Source organism: Brachypodium distachyon, chromosome 3, assembly GCF_000005505.3.
Source record: "Brachypodium distachyon strain Bd21 chromosome 3, Brachypodium_distachyon_v3.0, whole genome shotgun sequence".
Taxonomy (NCBI): Eukaryota; Viridiplantae; Streptophyta; class Magnoliopsida; order Poales; family Poaceae; genus Brachypodium; species Brachypodium distachyon.
In genome coordinates, this window is record NC_016133.3 from 54,253,015 (window position 1) to 54,266,515 (window position 13,501).

Sequence of the window (13,501 nt, forward strand, 5' to 3'; positions counted from 1 at the left end):
AGCTAAGATACCTAAGGTTCGAGCTCGATGCTGGACAATGTACTCAGTGGGTGCTAGATCCATCTGAGTACAAAATATCATATATACATATAAGAACAAGATGGTAAACAAATATATATTGTTGTATCAAATCTAGCACTACATAGGTACAACTGTTGGCAACATATTTAGATTTTTTGTTCAGTTTACACCAACAACAAGGGCGGCTACTTGTTCTTCCATCGACTGCAATTTTTCTCTACTAGTACTAATGTTCAGTTTACACCAACAACAACAATGGCTGCTACTTGTGCTTCCATCGACTGCAAATCTACTAATGGAATTAGCATTGTCTATTTGTGCGTACGTATATACACAATGGAAATTCTTCTCATGCTGCAAGCAAAGAGAAAGGGGATAGCAAGAAAGGAAAACATGGGGCTGTGCTCTCGTACCTGATTGTCACCAAGAGTTGAGCAGCCTTGAGAAGGAGAAATAGGATGGAATCAGAGGAGGGAAAAAAAAAGCTGAGATCAACTAGCTCCAACAAAACACGAACAAGACATCAAATCTGCAAAATTTCAATAGATCAGGTATCAAATCAAGTAGCCAACCACCGGATCTACAGGCCGTAGTAGTTACCCACCAGTATTCACCCCATTCGGAGATCGATTTCTGGTTTTTCTCCTCCATAGGAAACCCTAGGCACGAGGAAAATGGGGGGAATGAGAAGAGAAGAGGGAAACGGGAGAGGAGTCACGGGAGAGTGAAAAGAAGAGGGGGAGAAGCGAGGGAGACGGTGATTTCACACTCAGGCACGCGGGTCTGGAGCGGAGAGATTCTGAGGCCTCCGATTTTCTAGGCCTGACTCAGGCATGTTTGACAGGCAGGTTTCTCGGGCGTAAAAATCTCAGCGTAGCAACCAAACAAACCTTAGGCCAGCCACAAGCAGGTGGTCAGGCCAGACATTTTGGGTCAGGGTAGCAATCAAACAGACCCTTACTCTTGTCTCGCCTTTATGGATGCTGGAGTGAAGGAAGAAGAGCCGTCTAAAAAAAATGACAAAAATTATAAAATGTTCTATAGTTGGAAAACAAAATTGCTTCCAGTAGGTTATACAGCGAGCAGGGGCATCGTGTTCCCAGCAGCAAAAGCCAGCAATGCCCTCAAAAGCTCGAAAAAATCAGAAAAAGAAGGAACAAATAGCTCAGCCAAAGCACCTATCGTGCCGTCGTTTGAAACTGGACTAGACAGCCTGACCAATCCGCACAACCCACCCCGAGAAAGTCCTCCCAGGCTTCCCAACTCCCAAGCACTTCAGCCTCGTCGTCGGTGTCGATGGCCGCCGCGCCGGAGGAGCGCCTCGACGTCCTCACCGCCGCCGGCGACAAGACGGGCGTCTCCAAGCCCAGGCACGAACCGACCCCAACCCCAAAACCCCCACCTCGACTGGAGGATCGCCGCTCCGTTTCGGTTCGATCGGGCCGCCGCGTGGCGTGAGCGTGACGCGCGCTCGTGTTTCTCCGCAGGTCGGAGGTGCACAGGGACGGCGACTACCATCGGGCGGTGCACGTGTGGATCTACAGCGAGAGCACCGGGGAGCTGCTGCTGCAGCGGCGCGCCGACTGCAAGGACTCGTGGCCCAGCCAGTGGGACATCTCCAGCGCCGGCCACATCTCCGCCGGGGACTCCTCCCTCTCCTCCGCACAGTGAGCTCGCTAGCCTGTTGCTGCGGTCTTCTCGGAGTAGTATCACGGGGAACCGTATTGCAGCTCAAATTAGATGACTTATTGCATTGGATGGATGGGTCATGTATTGGAATGATGGGTTCGAATTGTTGGCGATACTACTTTTGCTTTAGGCGCGTCATTGAAATACTGAATTGTTTGCATTTGATGGCCAATTACTCTAAACTCTAAAGTGTGATTCTATGCTAGGGTCGGTAGCTAGCTCTTGTACTGGAATGATGGGTTCGAATCTGTACTGACATGTGACGTGGATTACCAGGAGGGAGCTCCATGAAGAGCTAGGCATCAAGCTTCCAATTGATGCTTTTGAGCTTTTATTTGTATTTCTTCAAGAGTGGTTAGTATGTCTAACATTCTTTACCTTCTTGCAACCTATCGGAGACACCATGCTCATTAGTTTAAGATCGAAAGGCATATTCTGATAATAACGGCAGTGAATCTTTTACCTGTTTAAAAATGTACCAGTATCCTAAGAGATACTAATTTATAGTTCATCATATTGTTTTTTCCCACATAAATCGCACAACATCATGATCTGCATCTGATTCTGATTCTTTCCTGCAGTGTTATCAACAACGGGACTTACACCAACAACGAGTATAATGATGTTTACCTTGTGACTACTTTAACTCCAATTCCGCCCGAGGCCTTCACACTCCAAGTGAGGTTCCAGCAATACTGTACATTAGTGGCATTTTCACTTATGTTTTGTATGCCAAGATCAATAACTCTATTTCATTCTTGGCGTACTGCTCAATACTTGACTGCTTATCATTCTCTGTCTCTGTTTCACCTTTTGCACTTTTTTTTTCATGATTGATGACGGTAGAAAATTAACATGCAGGAAAGTGAAGTATCTGCAGTTAGGTATATGCACCTTGACGAGTACAAGAGCTGTCTTGCTGCAGAAAGTGGAGAATATGTACCTTATGACGTGAATGGGCAATATGGCCAACTATTCAGTATTATTGAAGAAAGGTAAGAATTAAAGCAGCCTAACTCTATTTCCACTTGTTATCCTGTCAACATACTGGCCTTCATTGTTGAATGCGATAATCCTAATTCCTTTTGGAAAATTTGAAATACAATATCATTACGAAGTACTCCCTCCGTCTCATATTAAGTGTCTCAAATTTGACCAAATATGGATGTATCTATACCTAAAAAGCGTCTAGATACATGTAATATTTCGACACTTAATATGGGATGGAGGGAGTATACTATTATCAACATGCTTCTGATTAACTAATAATCAGGTTCGGTGTTGATGACAATCACATCCAGTCCAGGCCCCCATTTGACGTCCAGGTTTATGTTTTAATGTCGAGAATCTGGAATGGTGAATTTGGAGTCTTGGCATTGTCCTGAAGCCATCCTAGGTTCTTAATATTTATGGTCTACATTTTTAACCCATTAGGTGTTGCCTTAAGTTAAAAATGTGATGTACTATCTGTTTACCTCATAGGGGAAGTTATGTTTCCTTAACCTCTGGGGTAATTTGATGATTTCATTACCTAAATGGCACTCTTAACATCTCTTGAGCAAGCCCTGCACCAAAGGATTCATGTGATGGGGACATGGGGTTATCCTATTTGGCCACTCTAACCAAGATCTGGCACTCGGTGAAACAAGGCCTAGCATTATATGTTCCCAACACTATGTGCTCCTTGCTAACTAGTCACTAGATTTGGACTTGAAAGCATGCTTTCTTTATCTTTCCAATTGCCACTTTGAATAATCAAACAGATCCTAAATCTTTGGTTAATCCTGTTGAACTACATTTTTCTCAAAATATTTATCTTTAACCTTTCATCCGATGTTCTTAGGTACAAAGACAATATAGAGTCCCGCAGTTTAACCTTAAAAAAGCAAATTAGTCGTTATGCTCCCATCCATTTGGAACCAGAGGTAATCCTATAATTTCAGCTATCTTGTACCTCTGTCCATTCATTTTCTTTCGCATTGAACTATTCTTTTGTGTCAGAATGAGTATCCTTGTCTAGCTGGCACTTGGCAATTCTCAGTTGTCAGTACCAGCGAATTATATATTTGCAAAAGGAAATCATATGGAAATGCTTCTTATACACAAAACAACTAGATATGCACTGCCTGAATTTATACTGGAATGCTACATTTCTTGCATGAAATGGATGCATCACTTGACAGTTGACACCACACTATCAAGGGTTAAAGAAAACTTTTTCTTATTCCTATAACTATTCTTTAATTACAAAACAGTTTGATTATTCTTCATTTGGCTGTAGTGGCCTGGATTACAATGGATGGCATGTTGTGTCAAATGTCAATCAGTTTATGGCATTTACAAGTTTGTTCTCACCTTTTCTAGGACTATTTCTTCAAGAGCTTCTGTTCGGATGACTAGCACAAGGCCCGTGCAATACTACGGATTTAAAAAAAAATCAATACATGTTTAAGAAGATTACAGTATCGTTTGTACCAGATCAAACTAAACATTTATGCCCATTCTCATTATAAGCATTATGCAATATCTAACAAGAAGTAGGCCGGTTCAAACGTGAACGGACCGTCGCCACTTATTGACTTCTTTATATAGTAGTAAAGACAAATACACCGTCCATTTTTTTCATTAAAAAGAGAGCACATAGTCTTGTCATAATGTATAGTATGCAACATGAAAAATTCCAAATAGTATAGTTTTAAGCACATTATGACGGATATATTGTACATCTGAAATTTTTCTTACTTTGTATAACATGTCAGTTATAATCCCATGCATCAATATGAAACTATTTATTTAGTTTCAAAAGCAGGAAGGAAATGGAGGAGTATTGATCCATAACTTTCACTATTATATAGTGCAACACCCTTTTCTTATTACTAGACCCTTTGTTCTTTTGTTTTGACAGTTGACTACTCTATCTGAAGGGGACAGGGAAGCCTTGGGATATATTCTTAAAGCATCAATAGTTATTGATGACATATTTTATGAGCAGGTTAATTCTTTTTTAATAAATTGTTCAAATTAGTTCTATTCTTATTAGTTAGATAAGCCATATATAATATATTTATTAGTTTTGGTAGCTTACCTTGTAGGGCACTCATTATTTTTCACTGCATATTTGCACAGTTCTTAAAAAATCGACGTTTAGTTTAATTCCACAACTTCTTACTGTATTTTCTCATGTAGGTATGGAATAGCAATCGAATGCTAAAAGACTGGCTAAAAGCACGTGCTGACTCCTCCTCCTTTGATAAGTTGAAGTGGGCATATTATTCTATCAATAAAAGTCCATGGTAATATTTTGTTCTTCAATCAAGCTTGTCTACTGCAACTTTAAATCTTGACTACTTTTAAGTTTTCTTTGTTTGATATTCTGATCAGTGGTATTACATCTTGCTTAAGAGTTGAGATTTGTGACTTTCTTCTGTCATTGATGTGTATATGCCTTGGTGTCTCCAATCTCTATATTGACGTATATATCTAAGCATGTAATAATATGAATGGGATATAGTTTGTTTTCTTTTTGTTGTCTACATTTTCACCTAACAAAATTAAGCATTACCGTCTAGAGGATTCGCTCCATGCTGCCACTGCCACTGCCAACTGTATTGTCTGTTTTTTTTTTTGGTTCCTTCTTTATATCTCTGTAAAAGAGACAAATTCAATGCTTTTGTTATAAATTAGACTGCACAAGACAGGCATTGCAAATATTGAAGGTTAAGGCAGGGAGCTTATGTTTAATTGTATTCAATCCTCACTGAATGTTTATCAGTACCTATGACAGTACCTTTCTGAGAGGTTGACACACTCGGATTAAAGCATGTTTCTGCATTTCAGCATCTCACCTATGAGATGAGTTTTTGTAAGTCTTTTGCAGTGTCAACATGCAGTACTGCAACTTTAAATCTTGCAGTGTATATAGTGGATTCCTGCAAACACAACAGTACCCCCACGCGCTTTTGCTTGAGTTATTATTTTATTGGCTGTGGATATAAGTGAGAGTGCAACCTAAAACAATAATTAGTTACTCATATTGGTCTGGTTTGGCCCCTTGTGTTTTTTTTACACCAGGTTCTCTTAGAGTCTTAGCATGCATTGGTTAATTCATACTTAGTAGTGGGTTTCAAACCTTATCTTTTTCTCATTAGAGTAACGTTTTCATATTTTCCATAACAGGTCCTGCCTTGATGAAAATAAGGCTTTTCTATCCACTGCAGATTCGGCCGTGAAATTGCTCACAGATGCCACCAAGCCAGTTCCAGGATGGAAGGGGGTTGAGTATCATGCAGCATTTCCTCTAGATAAGCCTCTTGGTGCAAACTTCTACCCTCCTGATATGAACAAAATGGTACAGTCACATGTAGTCACTGCTCTGCTTTGCAGTGCCCAAAATATGAAGTAGAGAATCTTTCCTGTGTATACTGCAAACTTCAGTGTACTTTCTGCTTCTGATAGCTGTACATTTTGTATGTGCTTGATTCTGTACTAAGACTGGACCAATTTCCACATTCTTTGTGTGGCTGTAGGAGTTCGAATTATGGAAGAGCGGACTAACTGATAAGGAACAAAAGGACGCAACTGGATTCTTTACTGTCATAAAACGGCCTGACGCTTTGTTGCCTTCATCACTAGCACAGTCAGAAGGACCAAATCAAACCAATACTTCAGATGATCTTTTTATTGTTCCATACTCCCAGGAGTACAAATCATCCCTTGAGAAAGCTGCCGAGCTTCTTCATAAAGCAGCAGAGTGTTCTGATTCTCCCAGGCAAGTTAGTAACCTAACATCGTTCAGTTTTTTTAAGTTTTAGTTCGTTTGTGTGAAGAGTTATTTGCTTTATCTTGTTGTAGCCTCAAGAATTTGCTCAGGACCAAGGCAAATGCTTTCCTTTCAAATGATTACTATGAATCTGACATAGCTTGGATGGAGTTGGTCAGTATCCTAATTCTAAATTTGGTCAATTCATTCCTTTCTCTTTAAATGTATTAGTTGAGTGAATACTCATTTGCAAAAACAAAAAGAGTGAATATAGCCCATAACTTGGTTTCTAATGTTAGAGAAAAATAGGTTTATCTCTGTAAGATTTGGTTTCTAATTTTATTTTTGTATCGATACTAGCTGATACTACCTCTATGTTTGGCATTTGTGTCATGTTTCCAGGACTCCAACATAGATGTCACCATTGGCCCATATGAGACATATGAAGATGGTCTTTTTAGTTATAAGGTATTTTTCTTGCAATCCTTGTCCCACCTGTTCTTGGTATCCCTTTGTCTGTTGGCCGTGTCTAGCATCCAAGGTGCGGTAAACAACAAAAGCAATTTTGGATTATTTTTTTTGTTTCTGTCTTGTGTCCTCTTTGGGATACTCTGAAGTTTAACGCTGCCTACACTCGAATCAGCTTCTGACACCGCATGCTGCCAACCTTCCTCAACAGGCTACCATTTAGGCAACTTTAGTAATGCAAGTTCTCCATTGGTGTACCGCAAGTCTGCTATATTTGGCTAATTGTCATGTATTCAAATGTAATTTATTGTTTATTTGTATCTCCTGTGTGTTGTGATTATTTGTTCTGATAGTTATCTTTCATAAGTCAATACTGAGACTGCTGATATTATTTTGCCTACACATTAGTAAGATTTTAGTATCAGTTAGTACCAGCCACCCCCCACAAGGCAATATTAGCATTTATGTGACAAATGCCATTCTGTCCAATTAAGGACATCTGTTTAAAATGAGTGCAGAACTTTAAAAGCAGGCTGTATTTCTCTATTGTAGGGTGGTCTCAATAATTTCCCTCCATGTAATGTTCGTATATATTGACTCACTGGGGCCATGATTAACAAAACAAAAAGTCGACGCGTCACACATGAATATCATGGGGAAAAGAAGAGATGAAAATCTCCTAAGTTTATTTACACACTACACAATTTATCGTTTGTTTTTACTAGTGATATGTCTACTATTTCAAAGGCAACCTTTGAAGCATTTGTTGGCATACGGGATGACATTGCAACTTCTCAAGTGAAACTCTTTGGTGGCCAACTCGAGGTAATTCTGATTCATTTTTAAGGAAAATATTAAGCTTCCACTTACATCAATTTGATCTGTGTTTAGGATTTGGAGAAAAATCTCCCAATGGACAATATTTACAAATCCGACCATGTATCTGCTGCTCCAATTCGTGTGATGAACCTTCTTTACAACTCTGGGGTATGTATCTATTTTGGTGCTGCTTTTGATATTCTCTTCCTTCTTGCTGCCGAGAGAGCCTAGCTGAACCAATGTTTTGTACTCCCTCCGTCCAACAAAGGATGTCTCAATTTTGACTAAATTTGAATGTATCTATACACTAAATCACATCTAGATGCATCCAAATTTCAACAAACTTGAGACATCTTTTGTTGGACGGAGGGAGTAATTATTTCTTCCTCATGACTATCCTAGTTTTTTTTTTTTGCAATTTTGCTTGGTGTGAACTCATTAGTACTAAAAGTTTGTATCTTACACAAAGAAAATTAAGCTTGTCTTCACATCTGCTTGGTCATAGACGAAAAACCGACATGAACCTTATGTCCTTAAATTCCTGAGAGAATTAAGCAATTGTAGCTCTTTCTGTAAGATGTTGTAAGTGACGCAGCACTAGGGTTTTATGAAAGGAATGATTCCCATGTTTTTATCAACAAAAATGTTGTCGTACATGGCTTTGGATTCTTATAGCTTTGTCTGTTTTCCACTGTTCATTATCACTGTCTCAGTGGCATGATTGGCATCCAACTGTTCAATGCAAAAGATGCTTCATCTTACCCAAATTTGACAGTGTCCGCAACCATTTGCTAGATCATTCCTGGGCGATCTTTAGTATTTCTATCCCTTCCTGTAGATCTATAGTTACTTTCATGTTGAAATTGCTTAGAGCTTCAGTTTTTCCACCTGTGTAGTAGAATTAGAGTTATTTTCATTCTGGCTTGTGGTGACAGTTTGTAGGTGAGGACAGCCGATAACTTGTGGATGGATTTTAAAAATCATGCTATTTCAATGTTTCTTATCCTTGGCCAATAGCTTCATGATGAACTAAACAAGGATTGTTCTTGCAGGACGTGAAAGGTCCTCAAACTATTGCTTTCAATTTGCCAAATGATGAGCGGATTGTGAATGAGCGAGGAACCTCAATGGTTATGCTTAAGAATATTTCAGAAGCCAAGTATGCTTCCATTGATTTTGGTTTATAGATGTTAGTTGGCAATTTATGTAGTTCACACTTCATCGTGGCAAGCGAAGTAAGGAGTTTCATGCTAGCATTGACAATTCAAGTTTCTGTATTATTCAGGTTCAAGCATATATTGAAGCCTATAGCTAATGCCTGCATCAGAGAGGAGCAGAAGGATTATGTTGATTTTGAGCCTTATTATACACATATTGTTTGCCATGAGTGCTGCCATGGAATTGGACCTCATTCCATAATCCTTCCAAGTGGTAAAAAATCTACAGTTAGAATGGTACGTGTGCAAATAGCAATAAAGAGAAGAACTGCACGATTTGGTTCTACGACAAAAAAAGAGAAGACGATATCTCCTATCTGGTGCCACTAGTTGACTCTCGTTGCCTTTTCAATGAATGTACAGGAACTTCAAGAATTTCATTCAGCATTGGAGGAGGCAAAAGCTGATATAGTTGGTCTCTGGGCTCTGAATTTTCTTATTAACAAGGTCAGTTAGTTCATGTCATGAATTATCAGGTTGTCGTAGCACTTGTGTTAGCCAAGAGGTCTAGGGTTCCTTCCCAGATATTCAAATCCTGTAATTTGTGCAAGGAATATTGGTGATATATATACCTTTTTATTGTTTTCCTATATCTTATGCAATCATTTCTAATGCTTAAAAGGATCTCATAAGACCTCATTTACTTATGTTCAATCAGGGGTTGCTTCCTAAGAGCCTATCAAAATCCATGTATGTCTCTTTCCTGGCTGGGTGCTTCCGGTCTATCCGCTTTGGACTGGAAGAAGCTCATGGGTAAGAGTGTATCTTCCCTACTAGCAAACTAAACCCATAGAGGATTCCCCTGAGAAACTGAGCATGAATGACCTGCTATTATTATCTGAATGCAGGAAAGGGCAAGCGTTGCAATTTAACTGGATGTATGAGAAAGGAGCTTTTATCTTGCATTCTGATGGGAAATTCTCAATTGACTTTACGAAGGTAATTTTCTTTCAAAAAGGGATATACTTATCGTTGTTTTGTTATTACTGCTCATTATAACTATGTGTTTGAAAGGTTGAGGATGCTGTTGAAAGCCTTAGTAGAGAGATCCTGACAATACAGGCAAAGGGCGACAAGCTTGCTGCCCAGTCTCTCCTTCAGTCCCGTGCAACCTTGACGCAACCATTGCATGTTGCATTGGAGAAAATAGAACACATGCAGGTACTGACCAAGTTTCACTGTGTTCTGTAGCAAATCACAAGGCTTAATGAAACAAACGTATCCATTATTTCTGACTGAATGCTTCACTGTGTGATGTCCTCCTTCCTGTACGTTCGTATGCTTCATGCATGGACTGATTTCCAAGTATGTACATTTCCAGGTGCCTGTTGATATCGCCCCTGTGTTTGGCACGGCCACTAAACTGCTTGCTAACAACTAATCACTGGAGGACAGCAATTCAGCAAGTTTTGTGCCTCCCACTGTACCTGAGAAACTACAAATTGTTGAAACAAGATGAAGCTCCATGCCCGAGCAACACAAATGAAAAAAAAAGAATAAAGCTCACGAAGGGAGTCCATATTCCTCTAAAAAAAACAGAATCAGACTGCAGCTAAACTTTTGTGATTTTTCTTTCATATATCCTCTGCAGTCTCCATGAGCCAGAGATGCGCCTGCAACTAGCGGCGCAACCAAAATCCTGCTTGATTGACATGATTGTTCTCGAATTTTGCTCAAAATTTGACTTGGAAGATTTGTGGCGTTACCTAGTTGTGTCACTCATATTCGAGCTTTAATCATTGCTTCCTATCATAAACATGCTTTCTGATCTAAGAAAAAACTCAAATGCATGGAACAGTCTTCATAGCTTTAGGATTCACACTGTTATAATTTCCAAGAATATAAAAAGCACTGCACTTAAAACAAATACTAGTTGACATGTTTCATGCTCTACTAGTTCACTCAAAAATTAACAAAAGAAATAAATGAAACAAGTAATGCTGGCTTCAAAATCTTATTGTGTGTAGCTTGTTGTCGTGGTGAATGATGCAACAAACATTGGATACCAACTTGCACCAAATTTTTCTTGTCCCGCAGCTAATCAGCTACTGCAAACATTGGATCGATGAGAAATTTGATGCGCAGAACAGGAACACCATCCCAAATCAACCTGGCCTGAGTTTCTCAGTCGCACTTTGCATTGCCTGATTACAAGCTCGTCACACAAAATTGAAAAGGACTCGACTCATCGCAATAGAAGCGCACTGTAAGGAGGTCTTGGTAGCTTCAAACGATTGCGTTGACGAGGATCTGGTTGGTGTCTTCGTCTTCCTCATCCACTGCTGCAAAAAAAAAAAACGGCCACATTCATACGAGTCTGTTTTCCATCAGAAATTCACCCACGGCAAGCGCAACAACGAATCGGATTGCAAAGCGAAATGCTCTTAAAAAACCTACCGCTGATCGGCCTCAGCTGAGCAGTCCACTCGTCGATCACCTGCAGCAAACAAACAAACAAGGAGCGCAAATTTGCATCAAATCTCTTTGCGAACTGTATGTGGCAGACTGGCAGGTCGTGAAATTGAGGGATCACCTGGTTGAGGTTGGCGTAGGCGGCCTCGTCATCTTCGGTCATGAGGGGTAGCCCGGAGGCGGCGAGCAGCCGCTGCGTCGCGCCCCGCTGCGCCGCCAGGCTCGTCCGCATCATGTCGACTAGCTCCTGCGCGCGCGAAAACCGCCGGATCGATCAGTGAGGAGCTTGGGGAAGAAGGAGAAGAAGGCAGAGGAGATCGTAGAGTTGGGGATCGATCTGACCTGCTTCTGGGCGAGGAGGTCGCGGCAGAGGGCCTTGAGCGCTGCCACCTCCTCCTGCACACGCTTCACACGCCCCACCAGCTTCACGGGGTTCGCCTGAAACCCGAACACGCACGGATCGAATCATGAGCCGAAGGGAGAGGGTAGGGAGAAGGAGGAGGAGATGGGGGAGGGGGAGTACGTGGTCGGGGTAGGAGGAGCGGAACTCGAGGTCGAGGCGGCGCTGGACGTCGGAGAGGGCGTTGCTGGCGCCGACGAGCGTCGTGAACACGTCGTTCACCGCCGTGTGGTACCGCGGCCGACGGCCGCTCGGATCCGCAGCCATCTTTCGGTGTTTTTTGGGGGAAGAGAGGGATCTGTTTTTCTTCTGAGTGTTCGGCTCCGGCCGCCGGTGGGGTTTTGAATTGGGGGAGCGGAAATAAGGAGCGAGCGGGAAAAGGTTTTCACAATTAAATGACACCTATTTTTCCCATACAAATTTTGAGTTTTCCCTACAAATTTTGAGGAGGACCAAGGATGCCTTTGGTTAGCTTGCTTTACAGTTTTTCTTCCGAAAAGCAAACCAAAGAGATATTTTCTGAAGAAAAAACACAAAAGCAAACTGTTTTTCTAATGCGATTCTTAAAGTAGGTCCGGACGTATTTTTGGTTGGTTTGTTTTGCCAGTTTTCAGGTTACTTAGCCACTGCAATTGATAAGTTGCACCGGTTCGCTGTTATGTTCTTCCAGCCGACCTCACCTCTCTCTCCTCTCTGCCTTCCTCCTTGCGCCATCTTCGGCCACCGCCCTGTGCACCTCCTCGCCGACACGAGCCCGACCCTGGTGGCAGCGCTCTCCGGTTGCCCCTCCTCCTCCCCGCGCACCTCCTCTCCTACAGCTCCTCCCGCCCTGCCCCTCCTCCAATCCGCCATGCGTGCGCCGCCGGAGATGGGAGGCGGCGGCAGCGCTCTCCACCTCCTGCCCGCCAAGCTCCTCCTCCGATCCGCCTTGCGCGCACCGCCGGAGATGGAAGCTGCCCCTCCTCCTCCCCTCGCACGGCACACCTCCTCCCCTACAGCCCCTCCCCGCCTTGCCCCTCCTTCGATCTACCCCTGCGCGCCTCGCCGGGGATGGGAGCCCACCGATCCAAGGTCCACTGACCCCGTGCACACCTTCGCCGCCATGCGCGTGTCGCCGGAGATGGGAGCCGCCGCGAAGCCCGTTCCCTCTGTCTGCTTGTGGGCGGGTTTTAGGAAATGGTGGAGATGGGAGCCGCCGCGAGCCCTAGCCCCAGCCTCAGCCCGAGCGGGGACGCGAAGCAGCGAGCGCTAGCGGCGGAGCTGGTGAGCGGGAGGGCGGCGGTGCTCGAGACCAACGGGGAAGACAAAGGCACTGCAAAAACAAATCAATTGTACCAAACAAGCTTTGTGATTATTTAGAGAGAAAAAAGCAAAGCAACTTTTCTGCTTCTTCTAAAAGCAAAAAAACTGCTTTTTCTAAAAGCAAAGCAAAACCAAACGCACTCTAATCATGAGCTCTGACCTCATATAAAATCCATTTGAAATTCTAATGCATCTGTACTCTCTCTCTTCCTTCTCTTCCCTCTGGTCAAGTAGTACACATAACCATAACCTCAAAGTTTCTTCATGTATTTTCCCGTGAAACATCCCAAAGACGTATTACCGGGGGTTCATGTGGTTCTGTTTCCTGTAGGATTTGATTCCGTTTCCTTGTTTTTCTTTTCCTATGACAAAATTTCGCAGTGTGTACATTGACGCAATATAGACGGCACCCAG

At 42.3% G+C, this 13,501-nt stretch overlaps 2 protein-coding genes across 3 annotated transcripts; one reads left to right on the top strand and one right to left on the bottom strand.

Moving 5' to 3' along the window:
* The first annotated feature begins 1,194 nt into the window (after nt 1-1,194).
* On the top strand, nt 1,195-10,695 carry LOC100825307 (nudix hydrolase 3). Its single transcript, XM_003570240.4, has 21 exons — nt 1,195-1,391; nt 1,509-1,688; nt 1,987-2,064; nt 2,292-2,388; nt 2,572-2,705; nt 3,554-3,635; nt 4,616-4,702; nt 4,897-5,003; nt 5,887-6,058; nt 6,237-6,478; nt 6,562-6,643; nt 6,872-6,937; nt 7,685-7,762; nt 7,829-7,924; nt 8,809-8,915; nt 9,042-9,210; nt 9,337-9,420; nt 9,632-9,726; nt 9,822-9,912; nt 9,988-10,134; nt 10,295-10,695. The coding sequence occupies exons 1-21, from the start codon at nt 1,318-1,320 to the stop codon at nt 10,352-10,354; spliced, it is 2,328 nt and encodes a 775-aa protein (XP_003570288.1). The 5' UTR covers nt 1,195-1,317; the 3' UTR covers nt 10,355-10,695.
* Nucleotides 10,696-10,777: 82 nt separating this feature from the next.
* LOC100824099 lies at nt 10,778-13,461 on the bottom strand. Of its 2 annotated transcripts, none has more exons than XM_003572843.4 (5): nt 11,909-13,461; nt 11,728-11,823; nt 11,507-11,632; nt 11,371-11,410; nt 10,778-11,252 (listed from the first exon to the last, which is right to left on the bottom strand). In XM_003572843.4, exons 1-5 carry the CDS (start codon nt 12,050-12,052, stop codon nt 11,200-11,202), a joined length of 459 nt encoding a protein of 152 aa, XP_003572891.1. In that variant the 5' UTR covers nt 12,053-13,461; the 3' UTR covers nt 10,778-11,199. The 2 variants fall into 2 exon arrangements, with proteins under 2 accessions (XP_003572891.1, XP_010235907.1); XM_010237605.3 differs by having other exon boundaries at nt 10,796-11,255.
* Nucleotides 13,462-13,501: the final 40 nt, after the last annotated feature.